The sequence below is a fragment of the Botryllus schlosseri genome, chromosome 6, assembly GCF_051294905.1.
Source record: "Botryllus schlosseri isolate E-star chromosome 6, Bs_hap1, whole genome shotgun sequence".
Classification (NCBI taxonomy): Eukaryota; Metazoa; Chordata; class Ascidiacea; order Stolidobranchia; family Styelidae; genus Botryllus; species Botryllus schlosseri.
In genome coordinates this window covers 9,343,283-9,360,928 of record NC_137241.1, presented here as the reverse complement: position 1 = coordinate 9,360,928, position 17,646 = coordinate 9,343,283, and the positions used below count along the sequence as shown (strand labels likewise).

At 41.8% G+C, this 17,646-nt stretch overlaps 2 protein-coding genes across 3 annotated transcripts in view; both read left to right on the top strand.

Annotated features, from left to right (window-relative positions):
• LOC145440866 (uncharacterized) overlaps positions 1-17,646 on the top strand; it is a 194,380-nt gene that overhangs the window by 166,982 nt on the left and 9,752 nt on the right. The window contains exon 1 of one of the 2 annotated variants that reach the window (XM_080318635.1): positions 17,289-17,316. The exons of the other annotated variant lie outside the window; for it this stretch is intronic. The gene's annotated coding sequence lies outside the window, so the exon portion shown is untranslated. Of the gene's footprint in view, positions 1-17,288; positions 17,317-17,646 lie in introns of those variants that run through there. 2 annotated transcript variants of the gene reach the window in all.
• On the top strand, positions 10,346-13,447 carry LOC145440153 (lactadherin-like). The gene is made up of 5 exons (XM_080317735.1): positions 10,346-10,683; positions 12,042-12,071; positions 12,502-12,630; positions 12,689-12,855; positions 13,096-13,447. Exons 1-5 carry the CDS (start codon positions 10,431-10,433, stop codon positions 13,231-13,233), a joined length of 717 nt encoding a protein of 238 aa, XP_080173861.1. The 5' UTR covers positions 10,346-10,430; the 3' UTR covers positions 13,234-13,447.

Sequence of the window (17,646 nt, the reverse complement as noted above, 5' to 3'; positions counted from 1 at the left end):
CAATGATACTGCCTTCATTTTCATGTCGAACAAAGCAAGCAAGTATTGCACAGTTACTCAAATCCGTAGATTCATCAAGTTATATAGCGAAATATTTCGAATTCTTTACTTGCCCAATAACTTGTTGTTGCACATCAACTGCCATATCCAATATTCTCCTTAGAATTGAATCATTTGATAGTGGTATCGCTTTAAGTTTGTTAGCTACTTCCGGACCCAAAACCTCTTTTGCAGCTGCTAACAGGCATGGTTTATTAAATCTTCTCCAATAGTAAAAATCTTTTTCTCTTTGCTAATTAGGAGGGCAATTAGATAAGTGAGTGAAAATGTCGAGTAAGCTCTGAAGGCTTCATAACGTCGTTTGAAAGTATTTTGTTACAAACCAAGCACATGGGAAGTGGCGCTTTTTCACTGCTCGGAGCATTAGCAAATCCGATCTTTAAGTACTTATTATCATATTGCCTTGTGAAGTCTACTTTTCGCTTCTTGCTGGGTAAGCCATATCAGCATTGCCTGACCGCTTCACGCTAGGTGGTAAATCTGAAGTGCATCCTTCCTCTGTGCTGGTAGACCCTTCAGCTTCAATTTGATTGCTGGGCTTCACTCGAAGGAAATGCTCAATACATTGCTGTTTGCTAGACTCCATAATAACCTCAATTTTCAGTAAATCGGACGGTCAAATTTCGTTAGATTTTGGTCATCTTAGCCTTCTCATACAACTGGTCTTAGAAGTTTGACACTTACAGTTCACACAATTGTTTGTACACAATTCATATCTGTACCAGCAGCATGTGTTGTGATCATAGACGCCGGACGCAGGTATGCTGGGTATACCCAGACAAGTTATTGGGTATGCGGTAACCCAGAACTCCGCTAGGCATGTAAACGCCTAAACTAGCTGATGACTTGCACAAATTAGAAATAAGCAATTTGTTTCGTTTCCATACTGCAGCTCAGGTGAGAAATTAGCACCCATACCTTGACCGAACGCAAGTAATGATAGAATACGCGATACGAGACGAACAATCTCGAGATTTCAATTATTACGTGCGAAATGTAGTGATTACCATGCACTGTGGTGGATCGTCGCCGGGTCTTAGTCATCGATGTGGTGTGCCCCTTCGAGAATGGGGTAGCCAGTATGGACGCTGCCGTTGCACTGAAACACACAAAGTACAAGGACCTCAGTGAGTCTCTCCACGTTGCCACGGCCAAGGTGGTGGAGATGCACACGTTCGCGGTCGGGTCCCTGGGGAGTTACCACCCCGGGAACCTGACCACCTTACGTGCGATGGGTGTTTCGGTCTTCGAGTCCAGACTGGTCTCCGAGCGAGCCGTGGTCGCTTCTCAGCGCGGCTCTCATCGTGTCTGGAAGGCTTGGTGTAGTGTGCGGGACCACGAGAGGACTTGACTCCCCCCCTTCACGTGCTTTTTATTTGTTATGTGTTTTGTGTTATTGGTTATTAGCTTAGTCCGCTAGCCATCACGGGGTTCGACTGCAGGCAACTGGACACTGGATTGATTCACGGAACTCCTCCCCAAATTAACATAAGTGGACCCCTGTGTTGTTTTAGTTTTGATTGTAGTTCTCGTGCGGTTCCAAATGCTAAGGGGAGGAGTTCCCCCACCTCATGACGAATAACTTTATTTTTGGATTTCCACCACCACAACTATTATGATAATGCCTGCAGTCGGACCTCGCCAGTTCGCCCCTGTATTTTTTGTGTTGTTTGTGGGCCTCCACCACATATATTGTGTGTTTTTGGTGGAGGCCTTTGTCTGTGTTGGTGTCCCCTGTCCCCGGGCGAACTGGCCATGTCTTCTCTGGCCCTTATATTATTATCGCATTTTCATTTTGTGATTTTTCGCATTTATTTCTCGTTAAAAAAAAATTATTTCCCCGCCACCGTAAATGGCGGGTATTGTTCTATATATATCTCATGCATATGTATAAGGTGACCGAAGTCGCGACTATATTTATTTCATGTTGCATTTTCATTTTGTGGAAATTTGCAGAAATAAAATATTACAAACAAAAAAAATATGATATCTGACGCGCAAACCGAAAGTATCGCTTCTGCGGCAATTGTGCTGTCATACTGACTGCCAAGACGGAATTGATAATTACCGCACCTCGCTGTTTTGTAGCTGTATTTTCATTACTACGTTACACAGGATATACGACAAACATATCGAAATTGATTCCCCGTATTCGAGACGTTGACTACTGATGTGAGTCAGTTGAAAAGCATTTGTTTAATAAGTTAACAGTATATGAAGTTATTGTTTTATCACCTTGCATTTTGCGATTAAGATATAAAATTGAAATGTGTCTCGCGGACCGGTAAGAATGTGGCCGCGGACCGGCGACTAAGAACCACTGCTCTAGATAGCCAGTCATTTTTTAGAGTACAGAGTGGATCTTATCCTATTCTCGTGATAATTTTTCTGGCGATCAGAGGTGCAAGGCCCGTTGAACCAGAGTTGATATTAGGTTTAGTTTTCGTCGCTTCGGGAAGAAAGAATCTCAACGGTTATAATGGCCAGTGAACCTCGGCTTTCTGTACACAGACGTCAAAAACGTTTGGCCTGATCTCTCGACAAACAAGTCTAAAAATGAAAGGGACGTGTCATTTTCTTTTTCCACATTAATTGGAGAGCCGGGTCGAGAACAATCGGGTTTCCGACCTTTGTGTCTACTTCGGAGAGTCTATCATGCATACTGACATCGAAATCGTAGATCTTTGCACGGACTCTCAGTATCTCTGGATTGATAGCTGCGATTCCACACTTCTTGGCCATGCTTTATCAAGTATGACCGAACGTCGGCGAGAAGAGTGACGTGATTTCGATCTGGGATCTGCATACGTGTCAGACGCTTCCGCCCTTGCTATACTTGATCTGCATATTCATTATCGCATATTCCGGAGTGACCTGGTTCAGGTGCACGATCTATCGATTTCGTCTGCTCGTTACTGATGTAGGTAAAAAATCCAAGTGTAGCTCTTGTGTATGAAATAAAGAGATTGGACTTACTAATGTTGTCATTGCACACTATCCTGATTACAAGCGCACACACTCTTACTACTAACAACCATTGGTCATAAATGGAATTTAGTTAAGTAGTCAAAGACCATAGCATATGTCTTGTCTACATGTACTTAATCAAGTATTCAAAGATTTGGGACTTGCAGTCTTTCTTAATCATTTGATCGACCCAAACAACTAAGCTACACTACAAATATTTTTAATTTTGTCAAGTTGGACGCATCCTTTGGTTATATTTACATCAATTTTAGAAATTTACAAAACCAGCCGATGCGTTTGCTCTGTCACAGTATCATGGTATAATTCCGAAAATTGCATCAATTTTGACATCATCGCGAAAACGCATATTGCGATTTTCTTCCCCTGTGCAACTGAGTTGTAATTTGCAAGTAATGTCTAATTTTGTCTATATCAGGGGTGGGCAACTTTTTCGGCCAAAGGGACACATGAGATATACGAACATTGCGCGGGCAACTGGAATGTTGATAACCTTTTTTTTGTCGTCCGATAGGAGCGAACCGAATTAGGTAACATTGCAAACAAGACTTATATTAATACGCTCTAAAATTGATAACAACATGTCATGCAACTGTGCAGTGCGCAATTAGGCCCTGGTCGCGCGAAGCGCGAAATTTTTCTGCAAGATAATGACCGAATTATATCAATAAATATGTTGCCAACATACATTGGGGGTCGCATCTGTATGCCACTGGGGTCATTTGGCAAGGACAGGATTATTCGACGTTTAGACATAGCAGAATCGACGGTATCAGTGAACATGCCTTTATCATTTTGGGCAAATGTTTTGTCGACGATCTCGCTGCGAGTGCACAAGCGAAGCCGCACGTTGGACGACACGTTATCTCCTAGTTGCGAATATAGTTTGATTCAATTCTGTGAATAATATGTATTTATAATTTTCAGAAGGGGGCTCAAATACTGAATGCAAGAAATCTAGTGACAATGAATCATGCGAAGTACCGAGAAAAATTTCAAGTCAAATAAATCTGCTATGAAATATTCTACTTTATGGCCATATACGAAGATCTGGGATAAATGAGGCTGGCCCCTGGATACGTCAATGCGTTAGAACTGTTGTTTTAGTCATCATCAAATTTCGCGGTCATGCTAATCAAATTTTGGTTGGCGTTGCAATTGTACCTGATGTCATAAATAATTTCGAGAATTACCTCGCAGGCCACACATAACCTTCTCGTGTGCCAAATTTGGCCTGCGTGCCACGGGTTGGCCGTACCTGATCTGCATGGTTATTAATAACAGTGATCGGTGGTACATAAAAGTTCTTTCGAAAATTCTTTGAAAGCAAATGTTTTCATGATAGAGAAGTAGGAGTCGGAGTCGAAGTCAGGGTCATTCTCGCAAACTCCGTCTCCGACTCCAGTCAGTATTTTCCCCTCGACTCCGACTCCGACTCCAGCTATTACAGTTTTCACGACTTCGACTCCGACTCCGACTCTATCAAGCGAAAATTACCCAGACTCCGACTGCGACTCCACCGACTCCGACTCCGACTCCACAGCCCTGGTTGAGACTCGGGTCCGAGTCCAAGTTTAAATGTTCACTGTTCAATATCGAGGTAAAGTCAGGTTCAACTCACTTTTAAAACTCTTTTGTCGAAGGCCTCGCGTTAATAATATACTCATTTTTCTCACTCTTGAAATGTTCATTCATACTGATCACAGACAGTTTTCGGGCATATTTTTTAAGTGTCGGTCCCATACACGAGACTTGAATCAAGTCATATAGAATGTCTTGAGTCATGTGACATGGTCAAGTCATGCGCAATGACTCGAGTACAAGTAGTGTCAATACAGAAAGTGACTTCAGTCGAGTCAAGTCATTGCTCATATATTAGTAGGAAAAAAATTTCTTCGAGAAAGACCGTTTTCAAAATGACACAATTCTGATAACGCACAATCAATACAAACTTGAAACTTCCGGATACCGGTACTTGTAAATTTCTATTTATCGGTCATTGTCAACATTTCACCGGATATTTCCATACGTTGGCGTTACTTTTAAAATCAGCACATCCGCCACCACACCAGGGTTGTAGTGACTCTAGTCATGAATGGACTCGTGTCCGACTCGAGTCACGATTTTCTAATGACTCGACTTGACTCGATTCGTTTTGCATATTGACTCGACTTGGACTCGAGTCATTGTGCATGACTCGAACCAAGTCATATGACTCGAGATTCAGACGGCCAAGACCGACATTTTGTTGTAATATCGAAGAATAGTAAAGTAACCACACTATTGGGATTTCGTCGATTGGTACTGGTACTTGTAAATGCGAGCATGAACTGCTAGAAGTGACGAAAATAATATATCATAAATGCGAACCACCTGATATCATCAAACAGAGTTATAAAAAGTGGGTTTAACACAGTGGTTCCCAACCTTTTTCCACCCACGTACCATTTCGAGGTTTTATGCAGTGCTCGCGTACCACCTATATAAGTTACGCGCGTTTCCCCTATTTATGACGTCATACTCACGTATTTGACCTATACGAGGTGCATTAACAAATTCTATTAAACTAGGCCAGGGATGTCAAACATACGGCCCGTGGGCCGGATGCGGCCCGCCAGACGATTTTATCCGGCCCGCATAGCAATTCTGAGTACATTGAAAAAAGATTATATTATCCATCACATCCACAGTAATAAACCAAATTACAAAGTCCGCGTTGACAGTTAAATATCTTGTATTAATCACAACGCATACGCAGGGACAACGCCAGATTATGACTGAAGCAGGGGTGGCCAACCTTTTTGCCATTCACATTTCGACTACTCGTGTAGCCTACGGCCGCATTCCAGGGCATAGTCGTAATGAACGAGCTGGACTCCAAATACCCAGGTTAAAGTGTCTATGTCCATTTCTGGTAAACTCCGGACTAATCTATTTAATGGTAGGCCTACTATGGGCACCCTAATCGCAAGTGGTCACTGGTAATGTTAAGGAAGGTGCTCATAGTCGCGAGAGGCGCGAAAAAAATCAGATTCACCAATGAATTTCGTCATTGATATTAGTAGTTTTACATATTGCCATCAAACATTTATCCTTTCTCATCTCGTGTGATCAGATTCACTGGTATAGAGTTGATGTAGGGGTGTTTTCGAAAATTTAGCGCAAGTTATAAATTATGATGCATCTTTGGGTGGGCCAATTGGTATTAGTAACTTTGTAGCAAGCTGTTATTTCTTGACCTCCCATCAGGATTGTTAGTATAGTGAGGAGCACACGATTCCGAGCTGATATTTCCGTGTGAGGCGCATCATTTTCCATTGATGTTCGCATCTGTATTGTGGGGCTCTGATTGCAAAGGGTGCTACTATATTAAAATCGAAAAATGTAGTCGCATTGAATCGCGCGCAGCGCGAAGAAAATTTCAAGATTAATTAAAATCTTTCAAGAAATTGGGAGTCAATTCGTAAATTCGAATTGCATGTCGACGGCCGCCAACACATACTAATTGAATTGCGTGTCTACGGCCGCACAAATTCCCTCTTACGGCCGCAGGTTGGCCACGCCTGGACTAAAGCAAAGGGAACACTGAAATATGTCTACTTGTATCGCCGGTAATGCCATTGTATTCAACCGGACAAGAATCGTTTTTTCGCCAATTTCATTGCTCGCAAATAAAGGTGTTGCGACCCGCTAGAATGAAACCCCTACGATCCGTGTATTATCTATATATGCTTGATAATAAAGTATTCCAGCGAGAAGCAATGGCACGACGCAACATTTTGGATTCCGTTGACTGGTCCGGCCCGCGAGCGATTTCATGACTTCGATCCGGCCCGCGATGCAATTTGAGTTTGACACCCCTGAACTAGGCCTTATCACTCAGGGTTGATGGGATGTATGGAATTGTTTTTTCACCACCAGTCACAAGAACAACAACACAATGAAATAACAACACATATTCAAAAGTCAATTTATTTAATGCGATGGCTGTATTTGTTTATTTTCCACTAGGTTGTCGATGCGTGGTATACGTTTGCTTACAGCGCATCGAAAGTCATGTATGGGCGCAACAAGTCGGTTTCGTTTCTTCGACTTGATAGTCATCAGGGATGAAAATCCTTGCTCGCATTCCCACGTATAAGGGAAAATTAGCAGCTGATGGGGAATAGCGTGAGGCGACGGCTTCAAAAAACTCAAAATCAACCTCACCTGAACTAGTAACTCCCTTCGGTCGAAAAAAAACAGAATCTACTCGCGTACCACCTGGAAGATCTTCGCGTACCACTAATGGTACGCGTACTACAGGTTGGGAACCACTGGTTTAACAAGACTTTAAAGGAAACTGGCCAGTCGACTCAATGACTTGGACCCGGACTCGAGTCATAATACCATGACTCGGACTCGACCCTCTGCTAGCTGACTTGGACTCGGACTTGACTCGGTGGTGAATTGAAAATGAGTCGACTCGACTCGAGTCAAAACTATAAAAGTGAGATTGACTTGTGACACGGAGCCTTGTGACTAAGTTGCAACCCTGCACCACACTATATCATATGCGCGTTTAATCTATAGGAAAATCGCTAAAACAGACTGGTCATCAGCGTGAATCAGCTTGATATTTGTAAATATACGGTTGATCTTCGTTTCACGAATGATAGGTAGAGTGTAATGCAATAGCAATATAAACAGTTACAGAGACTAATGAGCCCAATAGGTACATAAATTTGTCAAGACGCAATTTAAATTCCTCAGTTGCGTAAAATGCATGTATTAGCTTAGTTACGCGATTAGTCTATTTGGCGTTTATCCATCGTTAACGCCATGGTTGGCGTTGTTCTGAGCCGAACTATGTAAAAATCTATTCTTGAGATTCAAGAGGTTGCAAGAACTGGATGCAAACCCCACGAATCAGCGAATGGTTTAAAGCGGCTAAATTCAGTTACTGCATGCTAACAGTCACTAAAACAGGAATAACAAACACGCGGCCAGCAATCTGATATGAGATTTCGGAAGAAGACTTATAGTAAAAGCATTTTGAAATGCTGAAATTGATTTCAGTTTCAAAAGATTGTTGTTGTTGTTCAAAGTTAGATATTCCCCTGTGCGCAACAACACTATTCCTCACTACGTGAAGCGGCTTCGGTTATGGTAACAGCAGTGTTGGGATGACTCGAGTCATGACTTGACTCGAGTCAGACTCGAGTCACCTTTTTCGTATGACTTGACTTGACTCGAGTCACTTTGCTAAAATGACTTGACTTGACTTGACTCGGCGTATCAGAAATGCGGATTGACTCGTGACTCGGAGCAAAATTCACGAGTCAATTTCGAGTCATCAAGCAATCGATGTCGATAAAAATCATTGTGTCTTGCATATGTTCGGATTGTACGCGAAACGCTGGTGTAACCCGTGAGAGCGACAAATCATTCAATGATTGTGCTTTTTCCTGAACCTCCATTGTTCTCACGCAAATATATTGATCGGAAACGAAGTGATCGAAGCTTACAGCTTACGCTGTCGTAAACTACTATAGTAAAGTAATTTAATAGCAAAATGTCTATTTCTGTTCTCTGTTCTTAACTTAACCAGACTCGTTTTATTGAAATTGAATGCAAATATAGTTAATATAGTCCACAGCCATTAGCGCAGGCCCGAATTGTATCAATTTGTAACTGGGTAATGTATTGCATCTTATCAATTCGTTTCTCTATTCTCTATTTTGGCTGGTAACTATAATCCGAGGCTATGCTATTACTTGTGTAGTTTAGCATTTCTACGTATATGTGAGCAATGAAGTGCCTTCTTGCGTTTATATTTAACTCTATATTCGTTCAAGAGTCCAGAATCAATGACCACTCAATCTTTATTTCTGACAGCTAGCAAAATGCAATGACGTAAGCATGCCTTGTACTTCGAACAGGCAACTTGACTTGAATTGTGACTTGACTCGTGACTTGACTTGACTTGACTCGACTTGACTCGAGTCTCCTCCAAAAATCGATTGACTTGACTTGACTCGAGTCACCTTCGAAAATCGATTGACTTGACTTGACTCGAGTCAAAATGTGCAATGACTCGAAATGACTCGTGACTCGAAGGTAGTGACTTGATCCCAACACTGGGTAACAGCATTCCGCCGATGTAAAATCAGCTGATATGAATGGGCATATTGCCTTGACGTGCAATGGATTAGTCACAGCTAAGACCGAGACGCTTAGAAAATGGCTCAGGGCTTCTCCACGACATAAAGCATTGCAAGGTTGTTGTTTTTTGTGGTATTCATGATGTTTGTCGACTACTATGGTCATTTACACCAGGCCGATATTGTTCATTATTTTCCGTAACTGCCGACTTATAGCACGGCCCACCTCTAGGCTTTTTGTAAGACACCGCTAACGCGGATGAGGTGGCGAGGAGGAGCCTAGGCAAACCTCCAACGCTTAAGTATCGGAATTCGTAAGTCGACCTCGGTCGGACTAGAACCCGCACCCATTGGTGTTGCAGCCGCGGATTATACCACTGGGCTATCTCGCCACCTAGCATTGCAAGGTGATAGTTATTCAACTAGCACCGTATCTCGATAGCCCCGATGTCGCTGAAAGCCGTTGTCAGGTACCGTGCGTGGCTCATAGTTCAATATAAAAGTGATGATCATGATACTTTTTGTTGCATTTCTGTTTCTTTAATATCTAATTTAAATATTTCTTTTGTGGTAATTATGTCCGTTGTCCATGCTAGAGAGCACCGCGTTGTACTGACGTAAAGTTTTGAATGCGTGGTTCCTAAACGGTGTGGCCTATAGTTTGTCTCGATATTGCATTCTTGCGGCCCGCGTCTTCTACGAAATTTGGAAAGTGGCACGTGAGCCGTTTTGAGTCAGCGACCCCTGCATCGAAAGGCGGTATAGTCGTCTCATGACTCGAGCCTATGACGCAACAATTCAATTTTCCTACAATTTTCTTACAAACAATCACAATAAAACAATTAACAGAATTGTATTACTGTTTCGTGCGAACTTGACCATTGCACATTTAGAAAAACACGCGTGAGAATGCATCTCAAAATTCGGTTTAGCAGATACGATGCAAAAATCCATCGACAGTACCAAGTAATGCTAACCAGATCGCTGGCCGTGAGACAATTCAGTAGAACCGGTGCGATCCGGCTGAAACAGACCACAGATGATGTCTGTTCTGAGCGACACAGCCATATTCGGTGCCGATATAGCCCAATGAATAAACGAAAAAGGCAGCGTTGACTTCGACAAATAAATATAAATGATGGCTTACTTCGAAATACCTTGGATTTCATTTCGCTATTGCACCGGCAGAGAGCTCACTTGCGGTGGATTGATTGCTTGCTTGGGGATAAATTGATCTTCAAAATGACGTCAGCGGTATTGGTACCTTTATATATTCTGCTGTGTAGCGTTGCTCTATGTTTGTCGACCCAAACATGTGAGGACACTCTAAACGTGGTCAGGAGCATCCTTACGGACGAGGCCTACCGAGGAGAAACCCAACATCAGAGTTACGTGGGTCTACGGGGCAAAAAGGGCCCTCCTGGGCCACCTGGAGAGTCAGGTGTCTGCGCTTGTGATTTGGATGCGGTCATGTCTCAGCTTCGTGAATTGCAAAGTGAGTTGATCATTTTACTTTTTTTATTATATACTATGGTTTGTAATAGGAATAATCCTGCATGAAAGCCACAGATAACGCGCATCCCAGATGCGTCATAATTGCAGGTAACTACCTGAAAGTTTCATTGTTGAGCTCCGTGCCTGCACGACTGCACGTTAGGGTTGTTCAAAAAAAACTTTTATGACTAAATCGTCAGGTTATCTAAGAAAACGATGCACACCAAATTTGACTCTATTCCAACCAGTAGAGGCCGTGCAATCTTGAATTGAAATTTTCAATTTATTATTAAAAATAAAAAATAAAAATTTTTCAAATTTTTCTGTCAACCCCATGAAATTGTTTAACTGTCTTCAAAGACGATGCAAAACAAATTTGAGTCAATTCCGACAAGTAGAAGCGGAATTATTTGAGTTTTTCGTTGATAATCCCCGAATTAAGGATAATCCGAGAATTATCAAGGAAAAACTCGAATAACTCCGCTTCTACAAGTCGGAATTGACTCAAATTTGTTTTGCATCGTCTTTGAAGACAGCTCAACAATTTCATGGGGTTGACAGAAAAATTTGAAATTTTTTTTTTTAATTTTTAATAATAAATTAAAAATTTCAATTCAAGATTGCACGGCCTCTACTGGTTGGAATTGAGTCAAAGTTGGTGTGCATCGTTTTCTTAGACAACCTGACGATTTAGTCATTAGGCGAGTGAGATTTGGAAAAAAAAGTTTTTTTGAACAACCCTACTGCACGTGCACGATTCACGATATTATAGCAAGTGTATGCAGACCACAGCTGATATACTAGCTGTGGTCTGCAATCTGCATATACTTTATACACTTGCACAGCACACTCCTCTAATATGATCGGGAGCGAAATTGTTGACTAACGACGTATCCCCACATAGACATCAGTGGGATGGGAGAGGGTATACTCAAGGCATAAAGTTCGGATTCGAGTGGAATAATTCATGATATATTACATTAACCTGTGACGACATTGGGTTTTGCGTGGATCATGTCTATATACGTTTTGCATGCATTTTATTTATATTTAGTATTGTGACCCACCTCTGACACCCGCTTATAACCTATCTGTTCTGCCGAAGCCGCCCACAATGGCAGCTCGTGTGACCACCATGAAGCCGCATTTGAATGTCAGAATAGGCTTACATTACCGTGAAGCCATTTCAACCCATAATTTTTCGCGTTTCATTTGGCGACGAGTTTCTCACCCATTGCCCTCCACCTGATGTTGTGATGAGCCGCCACTGCCCCCACCTCCAAATCTTTTTGTGGGGCGTGGTCAACGATTTAGGAACACTGCACTACATAAGCACGTTTAAAAAACCTTGTTTTGCAGATTTCAGAAATAAAGCACGACGATCTCCAGGTATGATATATAGGCCAATAACAAGCGCCTTAACGTCTTATTAAGGAGTGGGGTGACTTAGTGATCTATAGATGACTAAAAGCTATTGCGATGCGGACTTTACATCGCCTATGTGAATTACAAAAGCCTTACAGCTTGAATTGCAGGTTGACGAAAATTATTTCTTGTCGTGGCCATTTGCGGTTCACAGCTATCAACCCAGATGATGAAAATCGGACTAAGTGAAACATTAATTGGAGTATTAGATGTGTGGTTTTCTGCGTTATTGACAACTGATCCCTTTTGGTATTATAATATCAGCTCATTTGGTACGATTTGGAGCAATCTGGAAAATGGGGATTAAAAACCTCAACGTCCAAATCTACAATTCCATTTCCTCCTCGCCCGCTCTATCTATGTTTGGCAACGCATGGTCATTCGTTTTTGATAGGAATATGCTACGTAGGAATTTCCAACGGTCTGGTCAAGACTTCACAGTTATCCGCTTCCTCCATCCATTCTTCGTGTCCTATTCGACTCGGGATTCTCAATTCCGGAGGGGCCTGGTGCGCAGCCACGAGTGAGATAGATTCTATGTCAAATCGAAGCAAATTCGTACTACTCAGATTTTGGTTTAGATAATGGAAATCAGTGGATTCAGGTCGATTACCTGATTGCCAGGACAGTAACCGCCATTGTAACCCAAGGAAGGGTACCTTATCAACAGTGGGTTACGAGTTACCACTTATCATATGGAAATGCTACGTCGGAAATGCAATATTACAATGAATTGGAGAAAGTTAAAGTAAGTATCGACGTGAATATATAATCAACTAGGTTCTTGCACTCCGATATCCGTGTCTTACTGAATCTAGCTTTTCAAAACAACAGTAAGTTCAATTATAGCGGTCATGTAGGCCTACTTTGAGAAGAGCAGATTTAGCTTAGTTCATTGTTATTATCCAAATAATATGTAAACTTTCACAGCCCAGCTCATGATATCCCCGCAATATTATTTTCATTACTATAGACTTACTGAATTCAGGTATTCGTCGGTAACTCTGACGCAACCACGATCGTCGAGAACGAACTGTCTCCGCCAATCCACGCCAGATATTTCCGCATACACCCTGTGTTGTATCGCAATCACATGAGTATGAGGATTGAAATGAAAGACTGTTGATGTTGAGACATCTACCGAATCGGAAATGGGATGTATTATATGTCTAACGTACATGCTCAATTGCTCACCGCTAGGCGATAACTAACGGCCTTCATATTTGCTCTTCTTGTTATAATAACCGAGCCGCGTGCGGCCCTTTCATGCAGATGCTGATGCTCTTCGTAGATTTGATGCAAAACCAATGCATATTGAATAAATAAGTTTCACGAGATATTAGTCGTTTTTGATTATTTTTCCTTTTTTCGAGACGCTATCGTTTATTGAATAATGCTTGTAAACTAACTATAGACCTTGCGCAAAAAGTTTACGACATTGCATCTACAAATTGTGAAGTAATGGAAAATCAGTAAGTTTCCGAGCGTTCTGAGTGCGAGTGGCTTGTGGTCAAATGCACTGTCTTTAAATTTTTCGTTCCAACGCAAACAGCTCGCGATGCCGACGAAAATGTCAGGAATATCTAAAACTCTCTGGGAAGTCGTTTTCGCAGATCATAGGTTCATCTGAAATTTTCTTGAGTTTTATTCCACGTTATCATATCGCGCATATGTTAGCGCGCGCTGCACAGGAGCAATGAATTTGGTAGGGACGAGATACGGTACAGACAATACAGGGAAGGCGATAGCTCAGGGGTTGGCAATCATTTAGCTATGGTAGGCCTAGGATCAGGACCGTAACAGCACTTCGCGAGCCCCCCCCCCCAAAAAAAAACGTTGGTCTTGGGCCCCCCATATGTTGATGAACCGAACTTATGGGAGGCTTCGCCCCCCATACCCCCCTCAGCATGTTCCATTATTACTGCTACTTACTTATCCTCTGCATTGGGGGCCGTTTAGTGGGTCAACTTTACTCGCCTGAACGCGCGAAGCGCTGGAAATTTCTGTAATTCATGGTTCAATCGGTCAATGTGATCGGGAATTGCATATATGTTGCTATCAATTTTTAACCTCTCTCTGCTCACGTAATCAGATTTAGAGGCAGAGCTGAGTGAGGTGTGTTTGAAAAGGTAGGACCCCTCAATATTATAATTAAACATCTTCGGGCGTATACCCGCTGGCAGGAATGAAACAGTACTTCGTCAGGCCCCGCAAAATATCTTAGGTCTGGGGTTCCAATAGGGTGATGAACCTACCCCCCATCACCTTGTTCGCTTTTGCCACGAAATGAGTTGTACTGCTTAGTGAGCCAGCGCGAGGCGCGAAAATTTTTAGAAAATTCATGATAAAATCGGTCAATAAGATCGGGAGTTGCATGTATATTGCTATCAACTTCTTATCTTCTCTGCTCACGTAATCAGATTTACCGGTATAGAGCTGAGTGACGTGTCTTGGACACTGTAGAGCCCGTCGGTATGACTCCTTAACATGATGTTATTTCATGACCTCCTGTCTGCTATAAAAAAATATAGAATCGCCATAACGTAGGCTACGAAACTAAAAGACGCACACGATTTCAAATTGGTATTTCTTCATTGGCATATAATTTTTCCCTGCGGGATGGTATTTGTCTTGTGAGGTTCAGATTTCCAAGGCAGTATTTTGTATATAACGAAGTTTTCGGTCAGCATTAGGGCAGTCCTTTTCGGCCAAGGTTTTCTCGCTGCCGATCGTTCTGGCACCCTTCTTGGCAGGGTTGTAACCAAGTCACAAGGCTCCGAGTCACAAGTCAATCTCACTTTTATATTTTTGACTCGAGTCAAGTCAAGTCATTTTCAATTCCCACCGAGTCAAGTCCGAGTCCAAGTCAGCGAACAGAAGATCGAGTCCGAGTCATGGTATTATGACTCGAGTCCGAGTCCGAGTCATTGTGTTGACTGCTCAGTTTCCAGTTACATTCTTCCTAAACCCACTTTTTAAACTCTGTTTGGTGATGTTGAATGGTTCGCATTTATAATATATAAATTTTCCTCACTTTTAGCAGTTTCTGGTCGCATTTCCAAGCACCAGAACCAACAAAGGAAATCCCAATAGTGTGTTGGCTTCGAAATTACAATGATATGTCGGTCTTCGCCGTCTGAATCTCGAGTCAATGACTTGCTTCGAGTCATGCGCAATGACTCGAGTCCAAGTCGAGTCAATGCACAGATTGACTCGAGTCGAGTCGAGCCATTTCCGTATTTTGAGAAAATGACTCGAGTCGAGTCGAGTCATCCAAAAATCGTGACTCGAGTCTGACTCGAGTCGAGTCATGACTCGAGTCATTACAACCCAGCTTCTTGGAGTCGCATGTTACATGGCCTACTTTATATGTCTTGGTGCGTCGTGACGCGGTAATGGCCAACGCCAATATGCCCATTTCTATAAATCTTGCGTAATTTTTCTCGGGGGAAGAGAACCCAAAAATCAAGATAATTGGCAACTTGAAACCGCGCCTAGCGCGAAAAAATTTTGAAAAAGTTGCATAAAGTTTCAAAAAATATTATATAATTTATGCTAATTCACGAAATAATTTTGGGCCCCCTTCGAGCTCGCCCCCCCCAATTGGGGGATTTGGGGTGCGGCAGTTATGGGCCTGTCTAGGATGGATATTGGATACACGATACACTAATCCTTCGGTCCTGCTTATCACCATTATCACGTGCTCTTCTTATCTACGAACTACCGACGGTGTTACGCTGATCAGGAACCTGCTTTTATTTGAAGTTTGATATTTTATCCGTGTATGAATAACGTGTAGTGCAATGTATATTCTTTAAAATGCAGTGAGTATCTACCAGTGTCGGGATCAAGTCATTACCTTCGAGTAACAAGTAAATTCGAGTCATTGCACATTTTGACTCGAGTCAAGTCAAGTCATTCTATTTTTGAAGGTGACTCGAGTCAAGTCAAGTCGTGACAAGTCACGAGTCATGTCACAGAGTCATGTCGAATTTTCGAAGTTCGAGCATGATTCAAGACATTGCATCTTGCCAGATGATTGAAGTACAGATTTAGTTACGATTAATTGTGAATCGAAAAGCGGATATTGAGTTAATTACGCGTTCAACTGGGCGTTGTATTGCTCTCATATACATAGAACTGTATACTATATGTCACTTCGGTGACTGTCCGACAAATAGATGACAGAATATGAAACCTCGGAGAGTTGAAACAAATTTATATGATGCAATACACAATCTATCAACTCATCAATTCGATATAATTTAAAAATATGCTAAGTGTGGGCGAGTAATATAAATGTATATAAACTATATTATATCAGTCCGATTTAAATTATGCAATATGTACCTTTGATGCGACCAGGAACAAAATAATTTCATGACAATGCCTATTTCATAGACTACAACACACGTGCGTCCAGGTCGTCAAACTACAATATGGTTGATAAAAATGATCTTAGGTCTATCAAATATCCCGCACCTGATTTCTGGAACAGTATCTCGCAGGCCATCAGACAGTCATTGAGCATGTCCTGTCCACATGCAAATCGAAATAAAAACAATTTCTACTGAATCAATAGGCCTACTATAGATAGCCATCTAGTGTACCGGACCACGATCTGACATATCGATCTCGCCTTCTCACACATGCCACCTTTTTTGTCACCTGGCCGTTTATATTAGCTTCTTTCACCTTTTATTCAGAGTGCATTCCGTCTTTTTTTACATCGCTAGGCCAGGTGGGTGTCTGATTTCGAAAACTACTCCTAAGTCGTTTCGACATCTTCCTATCTTTCATTGTATCGCAGTCTTGTGGTGTATTGAAATGATGAAACTTTTAGCAATAAATTGAATTGAATTGAAATCATTGCACTTTGTGACTATGGTGTGGGTTGATCATGCTTTCAGGATGCAATATCCAGTAACGTGCGTATAACTATTTGTGATGATGTGAACGTCTGAAAGGTTCAGGTTCGTGTGAACGTGAACATTTTTGAAAGGTTCTGTGTGAACGCGAGCTGGAGCCACATGACGCAATAAATTTAAACGAAAGATGTTACAATGAAGTGAAAATTTTAATATATGAATAAGGTTCACAGTTGCAGAACCTACCAAGGTACGTTTGTGAACGTGAACCTCCAAATTTCGGAGGTTCACACACAGAACGCGAACGTCAAACTCACATTCACACCATCCCTAATACGTAAGTATGTTTTGGTTGGTGCGATATGACCATCGAGTTCCGCGTTAGTAAAAGTATCGGAACTATAATTCTCGTTGATAATAATGCGGAAAGAGTCGTATAATTGCAGTACTCAAAAAATCCGTCGTTCATTACTCAACTCGAATCATTAGTATTTATCGTTTCGTGTTCCAGTATATTTGAATCATTGTACCCAGTCCTAGTCATACAATACAGTAGTTATTAATGCACGATTTACCTGTGCTGCACGCATCATTTCATTAACGCAATGAGATTTTATTACCCTGCTACTTCAGTCGTGAACTCAATTTCTCAATATATCTATCTAGAGAAC